This window comes from Barbus barbus (genome assembly GCF_936440315.1).
Source record: "Barbus barbus genome assembly, chromosome: 17".
Lineage (NCBI taxonomy): Eukaryota > Metazoa > Chordata > Actinopteri > Cypriniformes > Cyprinidae > Barbus > Barbus barbus.
In genome coordinates this window covers 15219291-15242795 of record NC_136745.1, presented here as the reverse complement: position 1 = coordinate 15242795, position 23505 = coordinate 15219291, and the positions used below count along the sequence as shown (strand labels likewise).

The following is a 23505-nucleotide window of genomic DNA, read 5'->3' as shown; positions in this document are numbered from 1 at the left end:
AAATAAATTAAATTGCAATTTCATCTGTCCTTCTGAACAAACAATAAAACAAACCGAAACCAGTTTGATTATAATTTATTCTGCATGCCAATTTTTTCTTTCAATGAAATTACTTCCTTTGCGCAAACAAATTGAGCAATTAATTATTTTGACATGCTATATATTGTGTAGACAAGAATCTCTTCCGGATCTTTTCCTGCATGTCCTATACCGGTGTCCTTAAACGATGCTGGGGCCGAAGATGATGATGATGATGCCTCGTTAAAGGTTTTATTTTTGGCTTATCAGACTCTGCATCGGATAAACACTTGGGGGGTTTTCAGCCCGTTATACAGATCAAAAGCCGTTTCCCAGGCCGTAGAAAGACACGTAGATTAAGTGAGAGAGAGGATAGAGAGAGCTGAAGCTCCTCTCCCATCAGATAATACCGCTGCCCCGGGCCGGGATGCAGAAGAGAACCGAGTTTCCAAATCGCAGGATGTGTGAATAAAAGCCAGCCATTTAAAGTACGTAAACATTCGGGATATCCGACACTGAGTGAGTATATACAAGTGGAAGACATTCATAATAGATGTGTTGTTTGTGTAAATGCGTTTAGACAGGTCGCTGTTTGCTTTTGCTTTTGCTTTGCTTCGCTTCGACATCGGATCGATATGCCTGCGTTTGAGCTTCCTTCAGTGGACGATCTAACAACTGGAGTCCGAGGATTCATTCCGCGGCCTAGTTAAACGGAACGCAGAGCATGAAGCGAAAAGTTAAATGATCGTATTTTGATGTGGTTTCTACGTTAATTGTGCTACTCTTTAAACAATATGCATTCTTCTTGTGTTTACTAATCCAAACTGTCTTGTTTTACTGTGTAACGTAATGTTTTATTATTAGCTAGGAAGGTAAGCTAACCAAAACGGGACACAGCCGTAGTGTTTTTGCCTTTTTTGTTGTTGTCTGAAATTGTTTGTTTTGATATTTATTTAACATATGGACTCAATTAACCCGTTTGGTATTTGTTTTTGCTCTGCTGTATTACTGTCACCTAATGAGTTGCCTACCTAGACCGCATTTTTGAACATTATCGTTTTATTCAGGTGCCCTGAAATGCTGTCTAAGTAACGTTAGCTAGGCATTTCACAATATTTTAAATATTGATATTATTTTTAAACATGCATTGCAGTCATCTATATAGTACACTGGACCTGACTTATAGCATTTTTCGTTGAACAAAAACAATATAGTCACTTTTGTGAGACTATTAAATTGTTCAAATGACCATTGTGGGTCAGTGACATTCTAGCATAATTTTCCAGCTTGTTATTGATTGTGGTCCAATCAGATATCATCTGACATCCATGATCCAGTTCGTTGTAGATTAAAAGTTGATGGTCAGATATGATTTAACATGTTTATGAATTAATCAAATCAGTATATAATTCCCATGTGAAGTGAATCCGTTTTCTGGTTAGTACTGTGAATGAAGAGAGCAAGAAGATTATGAGTGGTGTAATGAGGCTTGTATATGGGAGACTCAAGGTCACTGCGTGGTCGGTGTGACAGCAAACCCAAGGAGAAAAGGGATTGTAAAGGGGGATAGGGTTGAATTGTATACACACAACCTGGTGGAGAATACAGAAAAAAAAGAGGCACACCCTTTCCTGGTGAGTCAGAAGTTGTGACACAGGGCAGCAAAAGCGTGATCAGGTTTCAACACGATGTGTGTGTACACAGATGTAAGTTTCACAATTCATTGCTTTATGTTTCGCCTGGTTCATGTGATCATTCGTTTGATATGGGCTGCTTGGAACTGGTATGGAGAACTTGAAGAATGTGTAAGATCAGGTCGTGAGGTAATTAATATGTTTAATTATGTTCTCTTCTTATAGATACCGCGCAGGCCTGTTAAGGGATCAGAAAGGAGGAGGGCGGCATTTTAGACTCCTCAATCTCATCCTTGTGAGGAAGAAGGGCCTCATGGGACGCTATGCAGGGTTAAAATGGTTTTGCACGCTCATGAGTTACCACAACCAGGAGTTTTCAACCCGGGACGCATACAGATCGCGTGCAGTTGCGATGGTGGACACGCACTGTGGTGTGGGCGTACATTTTTCGCATTTGGACGTCTGAAAAACAACTTATGTGGATATCTGCACTTGCAAGATTCATGTGACTTTGCAAATCGTGTTTTTCTGCTCACTTTTCGGCCAGTTTGTCTCTCACCAAAGTGTGAGCATAGATCACCTCAGAGTGGAGAATGAGCTCTCATTTAGGGCACAAGACATCAAGAGCTCCGTTTCATATTTTGTACTCGTAATTACGGTCTTTTCTTAGACGGACTGTTCCGGAGGGAATCCAGACTCCATTGAGATTGTAGAAAGAGAGTCATATTTTTTTTTGTCTTGTCATTTTTTTTTTTCTCATACTTTTTGTTTCACTCTATACCTCCCTTCAAAACAGTTTTTTTTCCTTTCTGTTGTCTGACGTCATGCTCACATGCACTCATCTGCTGTGATGCTTTAAGAGACATTAGATTGGTCTCTGAGCAAGTACTGTATGAATGCCTGAACTCAAGTTGCTGCTTCCTTTGAGCTCTTTTTGGTGTAACATGGGGCTTACCAGAGATTTGCACTAAAAGAGCTTTGCGGTCACTTGATTTTCCTTTTATTGACCAAATCTTGTTACATTCAAGCCATATGAACTTATTTTTAATGAAACTAGAGCTATTTTTGTATTACAGTAAAGTCATAGTGTCGCATATTATGTGTATATGAATTTAGTCTATTTTTTATTTATCAGCACAGACGTATACAAAAAAACATCTGCACTATTTTACATTAACGTTTGTTTTTTTAAAGAAATGCACCTTGATTTATGAGAACATAATCTGTTTCACTAAATATATTGTTATGGCCATGGCTTCACACCATCCTCACTCAGGTGGGAGACGAATTTCCTTCTCTCTCTGACGTCTCCCCCTGTTCCCCAGTTTTTTTGACGCCTCCAAATGCCTGTGGGTCTCAGTGTGGGCGGGGCTCTTGGAGACCCCTCCCCATTCCGCCCCAGTCGCTATGTGCCTGTGTCCGCAGCAATCGCCTTCCTTGTGGGGACCACGACGCTGTTTCTCTGTTTCACGTGAGTAGAACCTAAATACATTAAAACAGAAATCGAATATATCAGCAATACTGTAAGTGTAATGTGAGGCATCTCTGTGCAGATGTCCATGGCTGTCCGAGCGGTTCTCCTCCTCCATTCTGCTCTATAATACTGTAGTCTTCCTCTTCACACTGGCCAACTTCTATATGGCCACATTCATGGACCCCGGCATCTTTCCTAGAGGTACACACTTATGTTTTTATGCAATTTACATTTTCCTCTGATAGATCTATGTCAGTATCTATATTATATTAATATACTAATTGCAGTTACCATAGTTATTACCATACCCAAAAAGTGTTTTCTTATTATTAATTAAAACAAATATGATGGATACTAACTACTACTAGTCCTGTCAAAGGATTAATCGTGATTAATCACATCCAAAAGAAAAGTTTTTGTTTACATTATGTATGTGTACTCACTGTGTATATTTATTTATGTATAAATACACACACAAACACTATATATTTTGAAACTATTTACATGTATATACATTTATATATTTATATTCTTATATCATATATATATATATATATATATATATATATATATATATATAAATAAACATAAAATTTTTCTTAAACATAAATGCATGAGTTTGTATTTATATATATATATATATATATATATATATATATATATATATATATATATATATATATATATATATATATATATATATATATATATATATATGTGTGTACACAGTATACACACATATATTATGTAAACAAAAACTTTTATTTTGGATGCGATTAATCACGATTAATACTTTGACAACACTAATACTAACAAATGTACACTACTGTTCAAAAGTCTGGAGTCAGGAAAATATTTTTTTAAAGAAATTAATGCTTTTATTCAGCAAGGACAAATTAAATTGATCAGAAGTGACAGACAAGACATTTATAATGTTACTGAAGATTTCTATTTTATATAAATGCTGTTCTTTTACCTTTTTTATTATTTATTAAGAATCTTAAATGTATTCTGGTTTCCAAAAAAATAGTAAACAGCACAACTGTTTTCAACACTGATAATAATAAGAAATGTTTCTTGAGCAACAAATCAGCGTATTGATTTCTGAAGGATCATGGGACATTGCAGAATTCAGCTTTGCTATCAAATAAACACATTGTATAAAGGAAAAAAAAATATTTCTAATTGTAAAAATATTTTATACAATAATGGACTTTACAGTAATTTCGATCAAATGAATGCATCCTTGAGCACAAGAGGCTTCTTTTGAAAAATTAAAAATTTTACAGACCCCATACTTTTGATCAGTAGCATATTTTACAAATAAATGTTTGTGCACATAAAAATATTAATTAAAATAAACATTACTTTCACATGTCATAAGTATAATATAAAATAAACCTCAGTAGTCCTCAAATTAGGCTTAATTTTTTAAATGCAAAATATTCTTTTCACATTTTTGTGTTGATTTTGTGGTGAAGTATGACGATTTCATGAGATTGCATGTTTTGCAGCTGAAGATGATGAGGACAAAGAGGATGATTTCCGGGCTCCGCTTTATAAGACGGTGGAGGTGAGGGGTATTCAGGTGCGGATGAAGTGGTGCTCCACATGCCGCTTTTACAGACCACCGCGCTGTTCACACTGCTCCGTGTGTGACAACTGTGTGGAGGTACATGCACATTCATCACAGGTTCACACTAAAACTCTTAAGTGTTTCGATTTAAGTCTTGACTTTTTTTGTTTTGTTTCTAATTGTCTATGTATGCATGTGTGTTTGTATTTAGGACTTTGACCATCACTGCCCATGGGTGAACAACTGCATTGGGAGGCGGAATTATCGTTATTTCTTTCTGTTCCTCCTTTCGCTCACTATTCACATTATGGATGTGTTTGGCTTCAGTCTGCTGTACATCCTCCATCACACTAAACAACTGGACCAGGTCCACTCTGGAGTCACGTATCCTTTACGTACATAACGCACTGATATATGCATGTAATCTCATGAACGCACATCAACCTCTTCATTGTTCTTTGGTATCCTTAACGCACTGCTCAGTATGGCGGTGATGTGTGTAGCTGGTTTGTTTTTCATCCCAGTTGCAGGACTCACTGGGTTCCACGTTGTCCTTGTTGCCAGAGGGAGAACAACTAACGAACAGGTGTGTGTGTGTTCTCGGGTGTGTCCCTTGTTCACATTGTATGTGTTTGGTCAAACAGAATGATGTTATTTTTCTGCCTGATTTCTAAGGGTGTGTTCTCAAATTTCCTCTCTTCACCCTAAGGTGACTGGGAAGTTCAGAGGTGGCGTTAACCCCTTCACACACGGGTGCTTAAAAAATATTGCACACGTGCTGTGTAGTTCACAGGCTCCCAGGTTCACAAGTCTTACTTCCTAACAAATAAAGATGGGTTTTGCAGATTGTGTTGGATTTAAAGTTCTAATTTTTTACGCATGGTTTTGTACAGGTATCTTGGTCGCTTGCGAAAGCCTCATTCTGTTCAGGTCCAGCCACCATTTCTGCGGCCCCCTCTATCTGAAGCCCAACTAGCAGCTAAAGTTTTGGATAATGGCATCCAACAGGTACAAACACATTGTCATACACTTTGTTTTTTTATGCTAACAGCCATGATGGAGTAGGTTTGTATTTTTTTTTTTATTTACTTTTGTACGGTGTAAAGTGATTTGATAATATAATAGATAAACAATAATATATATTAAAGCATGCTATGTTAATGCTTGAGTGCATTTTACAATGTTTTAGAGGAGTGATGCGTGCTGCTAATCTAGGCTGCGTTTCTCAAAAGCATCGTAAGCCTAAGTAGATTGTAGAAGTATTGCCACCAATGGTCTCGACGATCGACTTAGCTTACGATGCTTTTGAGAAACGTAGACTTGGGCTGGTAACTGAAAGGTTGTAGGTAGAGATGCACCGATTACAATTTTCAATTTTTTGGAAGTGTGACCTGCCGATACCGATTTATGCCGATTCCTATTTTCTTTCCAATAACTATATTTGACCGCATATACAAACAAAAATATATGCAAATTTCAATTTACATAATAAAATAAATTATTGAACGATTACAATTCCCCTAATCTGGGCTAAGTTAAAGATTTTCTCTCACTTAAACAATTCTCAAAATAAAGTGCTCTGTGACTGGAAAGAGGAAGAAATAGTTAACTTAAAAAGAGTTGCTGAATGTAACAAAACGTATGCCATTTCCCACTATGTTTATAAATGGTAATTTTTTCCCCCTAAACTTATTAAATGGTCACGATCCGGGCCGGTCATGCGAGAAATCGGCTGATTCCGATCACTGACCGGTCAATCGGTGCATCTCTAGTTGAAGGTTGTATAATGAATGCTATATTAATTTATATTATTAAAGTATTTATTGTGAATGTTATCTGTATCTGTTGTAGCTTATTAAAAATATTCACGTTGGTTATAAAACTCAAGATCAGTTGAACTTTTCCATCCTTAGTTCACAAACTTTACACTAATCTAATATTTGTCATGGTCTTATTTTGTCCATGTAGAGAGATGAAATGATTGAACTTTCTTTTGAAAGTTGTTGACATATATGTGAAAGATCTCAGATAAGAGTAGGTTTGTAAAATCCCTTTAGATGAGTAGGCTATTTTTGTTAAGAGTTGCTCTGTGTCTGTGTGTGTGTGTGCACTTCAGTCTAAAAGTAGTTTGGAGATAATGGAGAGTCAGTCCACTGATGTTGATCCCCCTCCACCACCTAAACCAGAGCACAGATACCCTGGGCTGCCTCACACACAAAATGAAGGTTAGTGCATACACGGGCGTTTTATATACAGAACTGGGGACGGTTTCTATTTAGACTAATCTTAAAAATTTTGTAATTTAATTTTTTTTTCTTCAAGACTTGTCATAACTTTAAATCTGTTATAGTCGATTCAATACATTTTGTATAGTATTTTCTTTATTCTTTACTTCAAAAACTGTCTAAGAAGGGTAGTATTTATTGTATTTGAGGTCTGAGATGTGGGAACGGTGAAGAGAGAGAGGGCAAACATTTAGCATTTTAGGTCAGCATTGCCATCTAATCAGCCAATATTGTCTTAAATAGCCTGCATAGCACTTCATCTTATAACATGGGATTTTGACCAAATATATTCAATCTTGATTTTTGTAAAATGTTGCAACAAGATGTTGTTGTTTTTTTTGTGTGAAAATCACAGTTTTGGACATTTAAGGTAATAAAAAATACCTTAAAGTAACTACAAATGAGCACGTAAAGCAAATATCTCTAAAAGAAATTCCGTGTAGAGCATGCCCCCGATCTGTGCTAGGTTCTCACTTTTTTTCCCGCTTACCTGTTTGCATCTCTGGTTAATTGTGTATTTTCTTTCTAATGTACTATGCTTTAATTTTATGAATTTTATCATTTTTTAAAGGAATTTTTAATCTACATGAGCCATATAAATATTTAATTTTTATAACTTTTTTTGTATCTTTTCTTCCATCCAGAGTGCAGCTTGCTGACTGAGGCTCCACCCACACCTTCATTGTATAAATACAGGCCAGCCTACAGCAGTCCAGGAAAAAACCACACGGCCTCAACACATTCCAGCAAGGTAAGTCTAAGTGCAGTACACACAAATACTGGCAAGTTCAGGTACTGAAACTTTTCAAATGTATTTTTTGTTTGTTTCATACAACCGTGATCTACTGCACTTGAAATTTGCATTGCATTTTTTTTTCTTTTTGTTAATGAATTGAATCCTTTCTTTTATTATTTTTCTTGAATATCTGAAATCACTGGCAGTCAGTGAGCGAGTAAGTTTAGATGGGAGTTATCCATTGTTATGGTGTGTTTGCACTTTGCTCTTGTGTTTCTTCATTTTGACTCTGGAGTTGTTGCGTTTGATTCAAGCTGGACTCTCTCCTGTTGCTGTTTTCCTCTCGTTCTGAAGCATAACTTGAATCCTTTCCTTTCCATCATCCATTCTGTAAAAATGGCATGAATTTAGTGTCAAATCCTCCTTGATGTTTTAAGCATAATTTATGTTAGGGCTGCACAATATTTCTCATGCGATAGTTAATGCGCATCTTGTCAGTAAAGCCGGTCTTGTAATCAGCGATAATTTCCATCACGTGCGTGATTTCACATGGAGCTGCATTTACCACACATCAACCATGTAAAATCACGCACGTGATGGAAATTACCGCTGATTACAAGACCGGCTCTACTAACAAGATGCGCATTAAATATCGCATGCGCTATATCGTGCAGCCCTAATTTATGTGCATTCATACTTTCCTACAGAGCCCCTAAGGGGACATGGTGATGGGAGAAAATATGAGAAAAATCGTTTCAAAGCTTTTGTGTTCATTCACAAAACTTTTGAATTTGATTGCAAAGTGTTTGCATTTTCTCACAAAGGTTTTGCAAACTTTTGAGTTTCCTCGCAAAACTGTTGCAATCGTTCACAAAACTTTCCAGTTTTTGGAGGTTTTTCAGGTAAGGGGGAAAAAAGTTTTTAGAAACTATTAAATGTTTTTGTTTAAATCAAGTCAAGTCACCTTTATTTATATAGCGCTTTTAACAATGTAAATTGTGTCAAAGCAACTGCACAATATCCAAAAAAAAGAAAAAAAGAAAAGGAAATAGTGTGTCAATAGTGTAAAATGAAAAAAGAACAAAATTGCAATCAGGTCGACGATATCGCTGGAAATGAATTGTCCACAACTAAGCAAGCCAGAGGCGACAGTGGCAAGGAACCAAAACTCCATCAGAGTTTCATCAACTTGGGAGAAACCAGGCTCAGTTGGGGGCCAGTTCTCCTCTGGCCAAGCGAACCAGCAGTTCAATTCCAACTGCAGCAAAGTCAGATTGTAAGGTCTCAACTGGTTCCAGTGGTCATTTGGTAATTCTGTATGTTGTCTGAGCGTTGGCATCCTCCGAAATCCTCTGAGGGGTTGGCATTATCTTTTCTCAGGTGTTCGGTCTTCTCAGATCATTTAGGGGTTGGATCCAGACTGAAGCTTCTGTCATTCGGACACAAATAGAGACATAATTAGCGTAGCTGCTGTTCCATCTAAGCAAAAAATGATTTGTTCAACCCAAGCTAAGAATAATAATAATGTACATTTGATCAGATATACTACAGTACAAGATTATAAGATGCATTATGTGAATGCTTGGCTAAAGAGATGTCTTTAATCTAGACTTAAATGCCAGAAAAAAAAATTTAAATAAGAGGAAAAATTAAATTTCAGTGCTTTTGCATTCACTTGCAAAACTTGTGAGCTAAGAATATAAAATGATTCTTGATATTGATATTTTTTTTTTTTAAAAGCATCAAATATTTTGTTTAAATGTGATAAAATATTAGAAAAATAGTGTTTCAGTGTTTTGTTCGCGCGCAAATCTTTTGTGTCCCCAGAGACACTTCGCATTTGCTTGCGTATAAATATAGGTTGTGTTCCATTCTGAAAGGCTCATCCCTATGCCCTAATCGCTTCATCTTCAACGGGTTTATCCTCCAGAGTTACAGCTTCAAAAGGAGGAAGGGGACCACTGTTCCTTGGAATGCACTTCTGTATCATCTTGCAGAGACAATTAAGGAGGCGCCATTGTCACACAATTAAACCTGTGCATAGAATGATGGGAGTGAAGGTTCCATCAGTTGTACCCTTCGAAATCCTTCGTTCAGCAGGGCCCTTTTTAAGTGGCCAGTTTTGAGCTCTTTGGATTGGGACTACTCTCCAGTATGAGTGTTCTCGCTCCAAAGTGCCCTTCGGAGGTTGATTTATCCCATTTGGAACGCAGTGATGGTTTTGATAGTGTTTCCTTGATAATTTTTGCGAGCAAACACAAAAGTTTTGGAAGTGAATAAATATAACTTGTCCTCCAATCTCATATTTTGTCCATCACCATGTCCCTTTAGGAACTCCGTACGTCCCTTTCTATGGTGTGATTTGCTCAAACTTTCAGTTGTGTTCCATCTTTAATGTCTTTGGTTGTGCTTCTGCTCCTGGGAACGTTTGGAGTACCGTTTCTGTCTTTCTTTTTCCTCTCAGATGAGTCGAGGGAACAGTATGACCGAGTCTCCCTCTGACCCCGTCACCACTGGGCAGCCCAGCTACCGCTCAGACCCCAGTTTGTCAAGCCGAGGGGGTGCAGGGTGCCGTGGGGGAGGGGAGGGAGGTAGAGCAGGCTCGGGGGGCCTGGGTGGGGCCTCAGCGTTTGGTGGGCGATCCTACCCTTCTTTTACTGACACCCTACTCCAGTCAGCAGCAGCCTCTTGCTCCTCAAGCCTTCGCTCCGCCCATACGGCCCATACGGCCCACAACGCCCTCGGGCCCCTCATCTCTGAGGGTACGACCTCCACTAGCTACAAGAGTTTAGCCAATCAGACACGCAACGGCAGCTTGTCGTACGAAAGTCTGCTGACGCCCTCCGAAAGCCCGGAGTTCGAGTCTGCTGCTCACGAGCTGTCCCCACCCAGACCACACCCTCCGCACTCTCTTAGCACAGCACCGGGGGCCCCGCCTATTTTGGGGTACACGTCCCCTTTCCTGTCTGCTCAGCAGAGGGAGGGCTCTCTCCAGGCCTGCCCTGCCCCCCTAAGACCCTCCCCCAACAGAGCTTTCCTGCGCCCAACAAGCTCACCCCCTTCTCGGGCTCCGCCCCTTTCTCCTCGCGCTCGCTCATTGGGCTCCCCTCCTCCTGGCCCCGCCCCTGGCCATACACCTCTGGGCAAATCACTGTCCTATGGAGGTGGCGCCGAATTACAGCACCGCCCCTCTAGCTCAGGGGGCGGGACTCCAATGACGAAGTGAGTAATGCCTGCAGATTTTGGCCGTCTCTTTCCCCCCCTCAGAAAAACCTGCACGCCTGTGTGTGTGTGATGGTCAAGTAGAACATTGAGGTCCAGTGTTCGTGTTTGTATTCATTTGGTTTGGTCTCTCTTCTTCTCTTTGTTCAGTAACACTGTCTCTTTCTTCCTGCAACCCATGGCCACTGTGCTGTCCCTTGAATTTCTGTACACACCCTCCATCTTTCTCTTTTTCCTTCTCTGTTCTCTTTCTTTACGTTCGTCTGCTCTCTTCTGCCCTCCCCTCCTCCTGCCTTGTGGCGTTAAGGATGACTCTGCCTCTGTGCTAAGGTTCGTCTCATTTTGCGTATGTAATTTTGATGTCTTAAAAGTCAACATGAAACGGAAATATACATTATTTTCATTGCATTCCTAGTTTTACATTAGTGCACATGAAAAAAAGCTAGGAAGTTAAGACAAAACGTTTTTCCATTTCCAAAAAAAACTGAAACCATTTCTATTTTGGCTGACATTGCCAAGACGGGGTGGATTATTTATGTTTTAGGTTACCATTGTTTTAGACTACTGTTATAGCTCAAATATCCTTTATAAAATCTTAATGTGGTATTTTCATTAGTAGGGGTGTGCGATATGATGATTGTTGATCGTGGACTATAAAAATGTCTCCACGATTTGCTTTTGAAGAAATACTGTAGTATCGTGCTGCAGCACACATTCTATCAGCTGCAGTTCTCTATGTAGCCTACTGTACAACGCCACATGCATTCACTTCAGTGTTAACTCAGCAGTAGAGTTACACTCACGCCATGGGACACTGCACTTATCCGCAATCACAAAAGTACATTATTTGCGTGTGTTTTAAAGCCTTGCCGGTTAAACTTTTCATTCACGCGCTGGTCTGACGTGCGCTTTTTCTGAGCCCGTGCACCCTAAGCGCGCTAAATAAAAAGCCTGTCTAACAGCGCCTGTGCAGGTCTTGAAGGGACAGAACTAAACATGCTGTCGACTGTCATTAAAGGGATAGTTCACCCTAAAATGTTATTTCTGTCATTATTTACTCACTCACATGTTGTCCTACACTTGTATTAATTTCTTTCATGTGCTGAACACAGAATAAGATATTTTAAAGAATGTGGGTAACCAAACAGTTGCTGGTCCACATTGACTTTGATAGCAGGGAAAAAAATACTATGGCCGTCACTGAGGACCAGCAACTGTTTGGTTTTCCACATTCCTCAAAATAGCATGTATGTTCAGCAGAAGAAAGAAACTCAGTCAGGTTTAAAACTAATTTTGAGTGAGTAAATGATGGTATAAATATAAAACACTATGACAGAATCCACAGACAGATGACAGAATGTTTATTTTTTAATGTTAAAACAACAAAACACAAAGAGAAAAAAAAAAAAACTCGCTACTCTTGACTGAAAAAAAAATAGTTACTTTAATATCAATCTATATAGTTTTATTTTTATATTTGTTCATTCAATTTCTTGAATGCTCTTGCTAAATATGCCTATTGTACCTGCAAATTAAACACTGTTTGTTTTATTTGTATAATGTGTATTTTTTAATAACAAAGATAAAATAATGACAAAGATTTTCATCTTCGCCCACTTTGGCCTAAATATCCACCATTCTTTTTTTATATTTTGTTACCTCGAAAGGATTTCTCTTTATCATAGGGACATTAGTTTGGCTGTACTGCTCAGACAAAATAGTAAAACCAACATGACAAATCGTGATATTTTAAAAAAGAAATTGTGAAATGATATTTTTGCCATATCGCCCACCCCTATTCATTAGTAATACAGTATAGTTTGCTGCAGTGATGGTAGACCAACCTGTAAGTTAGTGTCACTCTTTGCTTCCCTCGGGGGAAAAAAGGACAAAAAATAAATTTGTAGTTTTAAAACATCTGAAGTAAAAAGTTACAGTAAATTTAGCTAAACGGTCGCATTACTTCAACATTCGACAACTGTTTCAGTCTTCTTAAAAAAAATTCCTGAAAGTTTGAGTTAGAATAGTTTGCAAGATTCATGATTTTAAACACGAGTCTGTAAACCGAACAAGTGAGTTGACCTATTCAGTGTTAAGACATTTAACTTTCAGTTTCCAAACAATTGCCGATCAAATCATTTCATAACATTATGGAAATAAGTGGCTTGTGAATTTCGATTCATGTTGACTTCAAACCTAGTTTGCGAATGTCTTGCTTGGGTTGTCTCTGTTACATTTAATACATATAACCCCTACAACACTTTCAATGCATCCAAAATGTTTTTGGTTAAATTATTACCTTTTTTACATGCATCATTTAAGTTAACCTCTGTTTTTTTTTTTTCCCCCACCAAACATTTAGCTCGACGACTAAACAAAACGTGGCCAATCATAACACCCACTCACACAAACCTGCAGGAGGGGTGAAGAAAGTGACTGGTGTTGGAGGAACGACCTATAAGATTTCAGTATGACTGACAAAAGAGAATCAGGATTCACTCGGCAGTTTTTGCCCTCTGAGCTTCAGTCGGATGGATGTAAAGCTGCTCAACCAAACATGCAAAAAAGCATATAAGACTACAAGGAGAAATTGTAAGTGTTTCAGTCAAACTTCATCAGTCACTGTGGAGGACGTACACTGAGAACATGGACCAGTAAAGACGAATCTTACAGCGTTTTTTTTTTTTTCTGAATATCAATATGATACACAAATCCCACAGACTTTCTTAGTTATTTAAAGAATCATTTGGTACTTCAGTGTATTACCTAACGATTTATACGCAAGACTGTCCAATGATCAATGGACATTCAGCCTTAGTAGGCGGGACCATGTGAGACACACTAATGCCTCATTCAGAAAGACGTCAACAGAAACCACATGCCTCTCAGCAGACAGCCAATAAGCATTTGAAACATTGGCTACATAAATCGCTGTTCGGTCTTGCATATTCCATAGCGCTCTGTTTCAAACCCTTAAAGAGACAGTTCACCAAAAATGAAAATTTTGTCATGGTTTAATACCTTTATGTCATTCCAAACCCATATTAGTGGCTTTCTTCTGTGGAAGACAAAAGAAGATATTTTAATGAATGTTCAGGCTGCTCTTTTACAGACAATAGTGTCCACATACTTTCCAGCTCCAACAAAGAAAATACAATAGAACTTCTAAAGTCTTCTAAAGCAGTGGTTCTCAACCACTATGGGGAAACTTCCAAGGGGGCTTCAAGATGACTTAAAATAAGAAATTAAAATGTTGTAAAGTCATATGACAGCTGACAGATGCAAAATGCAACAGTTGTTGTGGCAAGTTTGAAAATGTTCATGTGTGCTGATCACATAACTTTCAATTTTGAGTGAACGGTTTCTTTTTTTTTCCATTATTATTTTATACAGGTACAGATGTATAAGTATTAAGTTTGACAAAGAAGATAAAATTAAGATGCTGGCATATATGATGTACGATTGTTTGTTTTAGGTTGGATGGTGTTTGTCAGATTTATATGGCTGCATCAGCCAGATGAAATTGTCAGCCAAAGAAACTCGGTCTGTTTGACAGATAGCACACTCTGCAAGTAGGAGTGAATGTATCTAAAGACACACAAGTTACTAGAGCACAAAATATTAAGCAAAATATTATTTACATTAAGTACTGAAGATATCATATGCAAATTGTAACTTTGTGTCGGCGTGTCCACCAATCAAGAGCCATACTATCTTGACAAATGGTCAGCCAATCACAAGAGAGTTTATTTATTTAGCCGGAGGAGGCCAGTACAAGTACATGCTGGATGCACCATCATATAGATGGGGACATTGATTTTAAAATTTCGTTCTTTTATGTTGTTTTAACTTTTTTCTTTTTTTTTTTAAACTGGACATTGGTTAAAATAAACAGCTAGAGTACAGTGATTGTCTCCTCGTAGATATACAAGTTTGATTGTATTCGTCAATGTGAGAGAATGAGTGTGAAATTTTATTTGAACTTACCTGACTGTTGTACAAGAGCACATTCCAACTATCCATTTGGTTCAGATCAGAGGTCGTTCACGTCTTTTGTCTGCTTTTTGAGATCTGAGGACCGGTCAGTGTAAGATAAAACACTTATGCAGAAACACAAGTTTTTTTTATCTTTTGTCATTTCCACCATGGCCTTATGATGCCTTTTAACTGTTATCAAGGGTGTTTCAGTCTGCATAATTGGCTCTGAGAGATGACCGATAGAGGATTGTTGTGTTGGGTTTTGCGTAAGAATGCAGACTCGTTTAACCCTTCTGTATTCCTTTAATGCCGCTGACTCTGAGTCACATGAGCAACACATTTTCAACAGGACAATAAACAACAGAATGAACACAAGCTGAGTTTTCAATTTTTTATTTCAGTACTATTTTGTCCTGATGTGTCTGATAATCAGTGGCTGGTTCAAGAGTAAATCAAACGTTCGGTACAGGCACCTGTTTCACTTATATCAAGCACCATCTGAAAACGCATATCTTGTTCGGGAGAATTCAGCAGCAACTTGTGGTTTAAGTACTTTTGGGATTTGGTTAAGTACATGTGGTAATCCTTTGGCAAAAGCCACTAAGGCTGATACAAATCTTCTAGTTCAGTACCTTTCTGAGGTCAAGGACTATGCAGATGGAAGCCTCAAGAAATAGACTAAAGGAAAATAAACACTGAAGAAGCAGGAGGCACTGGTTTGAAAAATATTTTTTTCTGATTCTCTCAAAGCAAAGTCTTGTAATATTCTCTTAATTAAACTGATTGTGGGAGAGAAAAACAAATTGAGTGGTTCTTTTATATGGAGGCCCGAACCTGCATAAATGAAAAATAAATACATAAATATAACTTGTTAAAAAAAAAAGAAAATTTTTATTTTTTTTACTTAAATGTAGTCCTATTTTTGTATTTTCTTCTAAAACTATTAAAAAAAACTTTTCATTTGCATTCATTTATTTTTGTTCTATTCTCACATGTATTTATTTCCATATTTATCTCTAGAAGTGAGTAATACAAATAACAAAATAAACTGTAAAAGTATTTTTTATTTTAAACTGAAAAAAATGTACATTTGCATTTGTGTAGCAGAGGTAAGCCATAACATCAGCAGAGATATTTAACATGTAAAAATATCATAATTATTCTGGTTAATATAAAACAATTCATTTTGTACAGTCTTTTCAATCTGGTAAAACTGCTTAGAGAAAAATAGATTCATTTACAAAAATCTAAATTATGTTAAAATTCAAGTTCTTTATTAATATAAGACAATGACAAAGTTAATTGGTTTTAATCAAACCAATACAATACTAAACAGAAGTTTCATGTTTACTTACACAGTTCACATAAATTGTATTCACCTACATGCAATTCCAAACTTTTTTTTCTTCTGTGTAACACAAAAAAAAAATATTTTGCTTATTAAGTTTCATTCTATAGACAAAAATATCTTCTCAAAATATATTATGTTAAGAACAAAAGAAAGTCAAACGAGTTTTGAACAACATGAGGGTGAATAAATTATGACATAATGTATCTTTTTGGGTGAACCCCTATCCCTTTAAAAAAAAGTGTAAATACAGAAGAATCAAGTACACATCAGTGAATCATCACAGTCTGAATTGTGCTTGTTTTACATTTAACCATCACCTGAAAGCATGACAAGCTGTTGTGACTGTAAAATTACTGAGCAGTTACTGATGCTGATGCTTCCTTGGGCCGCCAATTAACTGAAAAGAAAATGTTTAACAGAAATCAAATCAGCTAGATTATAAAACCAATGTTACCAACCAAGAGCGCTAACACATATTTCAAGCAATCAAAAACTCATTTTATTCAAAGTGAGTGCAAAAAATGGCAAACACACTCAATCAGGGGGCGTAAATGCATGCTGATCCGGCAGCTGGCAGTACCAGGCAACTAGTGTCATCATCTATCTCTTTCTCCTTAAACATGCCAAGATCCTGTCTAGCGTGCTCTAATATTACAGCACTGAAGCTCTTCTATCCCAGCATCCTCTGCCCTGGCATCAGAGCCCAGAAGAAGCAAAGATGGTCAGCCAACTCAGACAAACAAAAAGACCTCAGACGCTTGTGAATGCAGACACAGATCAGTCTCATTCACAGACGGTGACTACCAGAGATGGGAACAGATAGTCTCCTCAGGGAGGAGGAGAAGGCTTACGTTTTCTTCTCTTTGTCTTTTTTGAGGGCAGAGGAGCCTTGAAGGGACTGTAGGGTTTCAGCAGCCACTTTCCTCCTGTTGAAGGTGTTCATTTCCTCCTCTAAATCTCTACGCTTCTCCTCCAGGTTCCTCTTCTCCTCCTGATGTGTACGTTTCAGCATCTCAAATCTGTCATGCAGCTGGGAATGCAGAACAAGGGCTCATTTACTGAGATACTCAGTATTTTATTTGATATCATTTTAATTACATTATTATTTAACCGATTAACAGAGTGCTGAAACCCTTTTTTTATTTAAAAAATATTTTAACATTTGAATTCCATTACTATTTAATGGATTAACACAACAGTGCTGAAATGCTGTTAAAAGTACTGTATTTACTTGAATCAAGAAGGGTTTATTGTATATTTTTATGTTTTTAGCTCATTTAAATAAAAGGTGACATGTTTTTAAAGAATTTGTTTAGATTTTATTATTTTCTAAAATGTGACGAGGTGAATATTTAAAAATGAGATTAATGACAAGTATTTAATTTTTTGTTAATGTTTATTTTTTAATTAAATATTGTATTATTTCATAGAAAGTGAATTCATTTTAAATTAATAAAATAAGATTTTAATTTGTTTTATCATTTAATAAAAGTCATGGGTATTTAAAGATTTTGTTGCTATTTAATAAAAGGTGACAAGCTTTTAAAGTTTTTGGTTTATTTAATTAAAAAGTATGTTTTGCATGTTAGTGTTTTTATTTTAAATTTTAATAAAAAGTGACATTTAAATATTTATTTTAATAAAATTGACAAGTATTTAAATATTTTATTTTGTTAATAAAATGTGAAAAGTATTACATTTTATATTTAGTGAAAATTGACAAATATTACTTTTTTTATTATTATTTTACTCTAAAGCCATGTCTCCACTAAAGGCAGATATAATGTAGTTTTTTTAGATGACCATTTATATTATATTGAGGCTAGTACAAATATCATATTGTCTTGAAATAATGCCTTGAATTTTTATTTCCATTAAAAAACAAAGAGTGGTTGGTTCTTACCTCTCTCTCCTTCTCTTTTAGTTCAGCTTCTGTCTCCTTCACTTTGTTGACAAACATTTGTCTCATCTGCTCCTCCTTGAGTTGTAACTCACCAATGAATTCTCTTCTCTTGGCCACATATGTCTCCTGCAGACTGCATGTGAGGACAGATGTTTCAGTTCACTTGATGCCATGACTGTGACGACTATGCAATGTGAAATGAATTTATAACCTCTTTTGTTGCATGCTCTTCTTGAGAAGAAGTTGCAGTACCTGAAGGGTTCGCTGTCAGGGTCGGTGTCTTTGAAGCCCATCTCCTCCAGTTTGCAGCGGCGGTACAGCTCATAGTGTCTGGCGTGGGTCTGTTCCCTCAGGTCCATCATGTTGACACGAATTAGCATCTCTCTCAGCTTTACAAAGTCACAGTGACTCTCGTTCTCCACTGAGGACAAAGCCCATAAATCATAATTTAACTGATAATCTGGTGTAGTTCTCATGATGACACAGTTTGCTGCTTGTTTTGCGTTAATGTTAACAAACTGCTACAGGATGCACTGACAAATTAACAGTCGACCAGGTTAATTAACAATTAACACTAAACAGACATACTGTGTACTTATAAGAATAGTTCTGTTTGAAAATTATGTCATTTACTCCCCCTCATGTCATTCCAAACCTGTATAAATTCCTTTCTTATGTTGAACATAAAAGAAGATATTTTGAAGAATGCTGGTTATCCAACAGTTGATGGTCCCCATTGACTTCCATAGTATTTCTTTCCCTATGGAAGTCAATGGGGAACAACAACTGTATGGTTCTTCCAAATTCTTTAAAATTTCTCCTAAACATAAGAAAGAAACTCATACAGGTTTGGAATGACATGAGGGTGAATAAATGATGACAAAATTTTCATTTTTGGGTGAACTATCCCTTTAATCATGCTGCTTTGAAATTATGATCAAATTTGTGAGATGCATATTGGTATTGGTCATAATTATGATTTAATTTTGAATGCAGACTGTACAATTAGTTTGTATGCATTATGTTTACTTCTAAAGAAGAAGAGTAATAATGTACTATTCATTTACACTACCATTTAAGAGTTTGGGGTAACTAAACGTTTTTAATATTTTTGCCTCTTATGTTCACCTTTGCTGATTTATCTGATCAAAAATACAGTAAAAACATAATACTGCAAAATATTTAATAGCTGTTTTGTATTGTAATATATGTTAAAATGTCATTTGTTACTGTAATGCAAAGCTGGATTTTCAGCATCATTAGTCCAGTCTTCAGTGTTACACGATCCTTCAGAAATCATTCTAATATGCTGATTTGCTGCTCAAGTAATATTTCTTATTATCAACGCTGAAAACAGTTGTGCTGCCCTAATATATTTTTGGTTTTAAAGTTCAAAAGAACAGCATTTAATTCAAATATATTTTGTAATAATGTCAATGTCTTTACTGTCATTTTTTGATTAATTGAATGCATCCTTGCTAAATAAAAGTATACATTTATTTTCCAAACAATTGAAATAAAATAAAAATAAAAACTTGGATGAAACCACTTGGACGAAAGCATAAATATACACAGGTAAAGTATCAAGTGCATCTTTTACTATTCATTTGCATTTGCGCTAAAAAAAGTCCATCAGTAATAAAAAAGAAAATACAGCAATACCTACCCTGCACCACGCCCCACGGGTACTGTCTGGCCCGCACCATTTTGTTCCCAATTTGAACCTCTTCACTACTTCCAATCACAGCAAAAGGGAGATGTGCCTGCAACACAAGTGCAACATTAAAGATGCCTGTATAGGAGCATATAGAACAGTGAGTATCTGTTCTGATCAATAGCAAAACATCATGATATATATTTTTACTCAAGCTTCTCTTACATTCATAGAAGAGTTTATTTCAGCCACAGCTTCATCGTCTGTTGGGAACTGGTAGATCTGAACACCATTGCTGACCAGTTCACTCATGATCTTGATCTTAAATTTTTGAAGCTCACTCTTGGATATAGTGTCTGCCTTCGCTATGATGGGAATAATGTTGACCTGGTTGGGAAGGAAAAATATGGATATACATTAATTCTATGTATATAAATTAAGATTTGATGAGGTTGAGTATATGTAACATAGACTTTGTGAACACTGTACCTTGCTGTCCAGTTTCTTCATGGTAACTAAGTCCAGAGATTTCAGCGAGTGACCGGTGGGAGCAATAAAATAGAGGCAGATGTGGATGCGTGAATCGTGATAGTTGTATAGGGAACGTTTAATTTTAAGCTCTTCTTCAAGGAAGTTTTCAAACTGAGCATCAATGTAGTCCACAATAGGTTTATAACTGCTGAGAAAGAAGAAAAAGTTTAGGATTTTGTCTTTGGTACTTCATTATCAATGTCAATGGGTATGTAACTGAAATCTCAAGCATTACCTTTCTTCTTTATTAACCTGGTCGCCAAATCCCACAGTGTCTACAATGGTTAGCTGCAAATCCACATTGCTTTCCTGCAGGCTGTATGTTCTGGGGCGTAAATGCACCCCGTTCTGGAAGTGGCTGGTCTCTTCATTCTCGAACGTTGTGTTGAATAGCGTGTTCATTAATGTAGATTTGCCTATGCCAGTTTCACCTGTAAAAGAGGGCACAGTCTTTTGTATCAATTTTATTATTACATACCAGGTCTGTAGAATCTTAAAAGCACTTTCTCCTCACCTACGCAGAGAATGTTGAAGCTGAATCCTTGGCTCACTGATTTGCTGACCAGCTGATCAGGAAGACTGTCAAAACCCACATGACCGCTGAGAGAGAGAGTCCTCATCTCCTCACTCTGAGAAATGACAATATCATTCAAGTTTGACATGACATACAGAACGTTTTGAGAGTGTCATGAAGTGCCTTTGTAAAAATGTTTAATGTACAAAATGACATTATAGTGGATAAATTTTTTTATCAAAACCATTTAAACTTGTTTTCAAAAACACAATAATCAATTAAAAAGACAGTATAACCACACTCTCACTGAAGCTTTTGAATTGTTGCTGATGTTTCGGTGAAAAGCTTTTGTCAAAGACAATAAAAAAAAGCTTAAGTGAGAGTGCAGTTAAATTCTATCTTTTTAAAGTATTATTCATTGTATTATTTAATAATCAATTAAACAGTAAATATATAAATTAATTGAAGTTTACTTAAGTTTATTAACAATGCAATTACATTTAATATTAAATCTAATAATATATCATATATGTTCAAATTTTTGCAGTTGGAATGATTTCTTTAAGAGAAATTGGCAGAAAAAGACATTTGTAATGTAATCTATTTTAAATGGATTAAGTTCTTTTTGAACTTTCTATTCATCAAAGAATCCTGTAAATGTAATGTATCACAGTTTTCACAAAAATATCACGCAGCACAACTGTTGTCAACATGGACAAAAATATCAAATCAGCATATTAGAATGATTTCTGAAGCATCGTGCAACTGAAGACTGGAATGATGGCTTTTTAAAAATTCAGTTTGCCATCACAGAAATAAATTAAATTTTAAAATATATTCTAATGAAAAGAATATATTCCACCAATGTGTCTATTAATATATGGGAGATACTGATCAAAGCGGAGAAGCTGACCCATGTCACTTTGTAAATAACTGAGCATATTGGTATGCATGGACCCGGGTTTGAGTCTCGATCACAGAGAAAAGCAGCATGCTGAGATATTCAGAGCTCCTCACTCTGTACAAACACAAGGAAGTGTTTCACACAGCCTTCATCTGTTCCACTGCCCCAGTATTCTTAACACACACACACTGGGGCACAAAGGACTCTTTATGCAGCCTGTGTTTCTCAGTAACTGATGGCTTCCACTGCTTTTGCCCTTAGAAACATCCTTTAAGTGCTGGGTTTACAAATGCAACAAGTTAAAAGTCATTTTAAAATCATAAATGAACAGTATTAGGATGATACTCTTGTACAAATGTAAAAACGTTACAGGCTTTGAATGCATGTTGACTGAAGCAGCAACCAGAAGAAACAAAGCTGATCTGCTTACAAGACCTAATCAGCTTGGAATGACTTTGACAGTGGATTTAAACGGAGAAAGACCCCAATGTTAAACTATAAATATAAATTACAAGCATATACATCTGGAAATAGTTTCATGACATGCATTATGAAGCATTGCAAACAGTGATTCAGATGCTTAAGTTAAGACTCGGTTTTGTTGCTTGAATTAGACTCAAGCACACCAAACCTTTTTCCATTGCAACCAACAAACTAACTGTGCGTATTAGCACATAAATACAGGCAAATTATGAAATATGCAAATGTTTGAATCATTTCCAGTCTTCATCTCGCTGCACACATTGCAACTTTATCAAGAATATGCATGCCATATTTAGAATAATAATGCGCAGTAGCCTAAATATAAGAGGCAAAAAAAACAAAAACTTACAGGATATATGTTTACATCTGTGGCAGCCATGCAGATTAATTCGATAGATAGCACTGACAGTCTGCTTTCATTTATTGCGCTGACGTTTATTCTCTCTCTCCCTCTCTAATATGGCCACTTGATGGAAACACCCTCTGGCTGAATTAAACGGCTTGCCCACGTTCACTCCTCCCACTGCCCCTACAAACACTTGTTTCAGAAAAGACTTGTTTTATTTGGTTTGAGTGTCTCTCTCAAGTACATCTCTGTGCTGGACAAGACTCTTAGCAGATATACCTAAACTACCAGCTTCTTCATTTAATTAACTAACTAACGAAAATACATTAATTTTATTTCATTTATTATATTATATAATCAAGTATCATATGACACAGGCACAATTTTATTATTTTAGCTATTGACCAAAACTTATTCAAGTTGCAGTTATACAATGAATATTGGCTTAAAGTGCTCTGAGCTTTAATTTGAGGGTATTCATCACAATTGGACTCATCACATCACAACTGGAGAAAAGATTAAGGAATAGCTGTTCAATGTACCCCCCCACCCTTTTTTTTAAGGGACCATAAGTAATTGGCCATTTGACTCAAAAGCCATTTCATGGACAGATGTGGTCTATTCCTTTGTTATTTCTACATCAATTAAGCAGGTAAAAGGTCTGGAGTTGATTAAGCGTGTGTTTGGAAGCTTGCTTTAAACCCACATCATGCAGTCAAAGAGCTCTCCATGCAAGTGAAACTGACAATTGTTAGGCTTCAAAAACAAAACATCCATCATAGAGAGATAGCAGGAACATTAGGAGCGGTCAAATCAACAGTTTGGTACAATCTAAAAAAAAGCACTGGTGAGCTTAGCAACATAAAAAGGCCTGGACGTCCACTGAGAACAACAGT

The 23505-nt window shown here is 36.6% G+C and overlaps 2 protein-coding genes across 7 annotated transcripts; one reads left to right on the top strand and one right to left on the bottom strand.

The window, feature by feature from the left end:
- Positions 1 to 186: 186 nt before the first annotated feature.
- Positions 187 to 15717, top strand: LOC306883762 (palmitoyltransferase ZDHHC5-B-like). 5 transcript variants are annotated; one of them, XM_079439224.1, is made up of 13 exons: positions 208 to 537; positions 1878 to 3123; positions 3206 to 3327; positions 4641 to 4798; positions 4914 to 5086; positions 5186 to 5288; positions 5412 to 5503; positions 5596 to 5710; positions 6819 to 6927; positions 7632 to 7738; positions 10188 to 10945; positions 11096 to 11275; positions 13308 to 15711. In XM_079439224.1, exons 2-13 carry the CDS (start codon positions 2996 to 2998, stop codon positions 13417 to 13419), a joined length of 2157 nt encoding a protein of 718 aa, XP_079295350.1. In that variant the 5' UTR covers positions 208 to 537; positions 1878 to 2995; the 3' UTR covers positions 13420 to 15711. The 5 variants fall into 5 exon arrangements, with proteins under 5 accessions (XP_079295351.1, XP_079295350.1, XP_079295352.1 ...); XM_079439225.1 differs by lacking the exon at positions 11096 to 11275 and having other exon boundaries at positions 187 to 506; positions 13308 to 15717; XM_079439226.1 differs by lacking the exon at positions 11096 to 11275 and having other exon boundaries at positions 13308 to 15717.
- A 251-nt stretch (positions 15718 to 15968) lies between these two features.
- On the bottom strand, positions 15969 to 22728 carry LOC306883763 (septin-8-B). Of its 2 annotated transcripts, none has more exons than XM_079439229.1 (10): positions 22613 to 22728; positions 20877 to 20991; positions 20598 to 20793; positions 20321 to 20510; positions 20057 to 20218; positions 19844 to 19940; positions 18430 to 18598; positions 18178 to 18310; positions 17126 to 17304; positions 15969 to 16671 (listed from the first exon to the last, which is right to left on the bottom strand). In XM_079439229.1, exons 1-10 carry the CDS (start codon positions 22640 to 22642, stop codon positions 16668 to 16670), a joined length of 1275 nt encoding a protein of 424 aa, XP_079295355.1. In that variant the 5' UTR covers positions 22643 to 22728; the 3' UTR covers positions 15969 to 16667. The 2 variants fall into 2 exon arrangements, with proteins under 2 accessions (XP_079295355.1, XP_079295356.1); XM_079439230.1 differs by having other exon boundaries at positions 20321 to 20507; positions 22613 to 22724.
- Between the last annotated feature and the right edge of the window lie 777 nt (positions 22729 to 23505).

What these genes read in the sequence shown, in the direction of transcription:
- LOC306883763 (XM_079439229.1), bottom strand. Translation starts at nt 22,642, where the DNA reads ATGGCTGCCACAGATGTAAACATATATCCT. An exon ending in CAGGTTAATAAAGAAGAAAG is followed by an intron (nt 20,511 to 20,597) that starts GTAATGCTTGAG and finishes CTTCTTTCTCAG; the next exon opens with CAGTTATAAACCTATTGTGG. An exon ending in TAAAAGAGAAGGAGAGAGAG is followed by an intron (nt 17,305 to 18,177) that starts GTAAGAACCAAC and finishes CTGCATTCCCAG; the next exon opens with CTGCATGACAGATTTGAGAT.
- LOC306883762 (XM_079439224.1), top strand. Translation starts at nt 2,996, where the DNA reads ATGCCTGTGGGTCTCAGTGTGGGCGGGGCTCTTGGAGACCCCTCCCCA. An exon ending in CCCCGGCATCTTTCCTAGAG is followed by an intron (nt 3,328 to 4,640) that starts GTACACACTTAT and finishes CATGTTTTGCAG; the next exon opens with CTGAAGATGATGAGGACAAA. An exon ending in TGTGTGACAACTGTGTGGAG is followed by an intron (nt 4,799 to 4,913) that starts GTACATGCACAT and finishes GTTTGTATTTAG; the next exon opens with GACTTTGACCATCACTGCCC.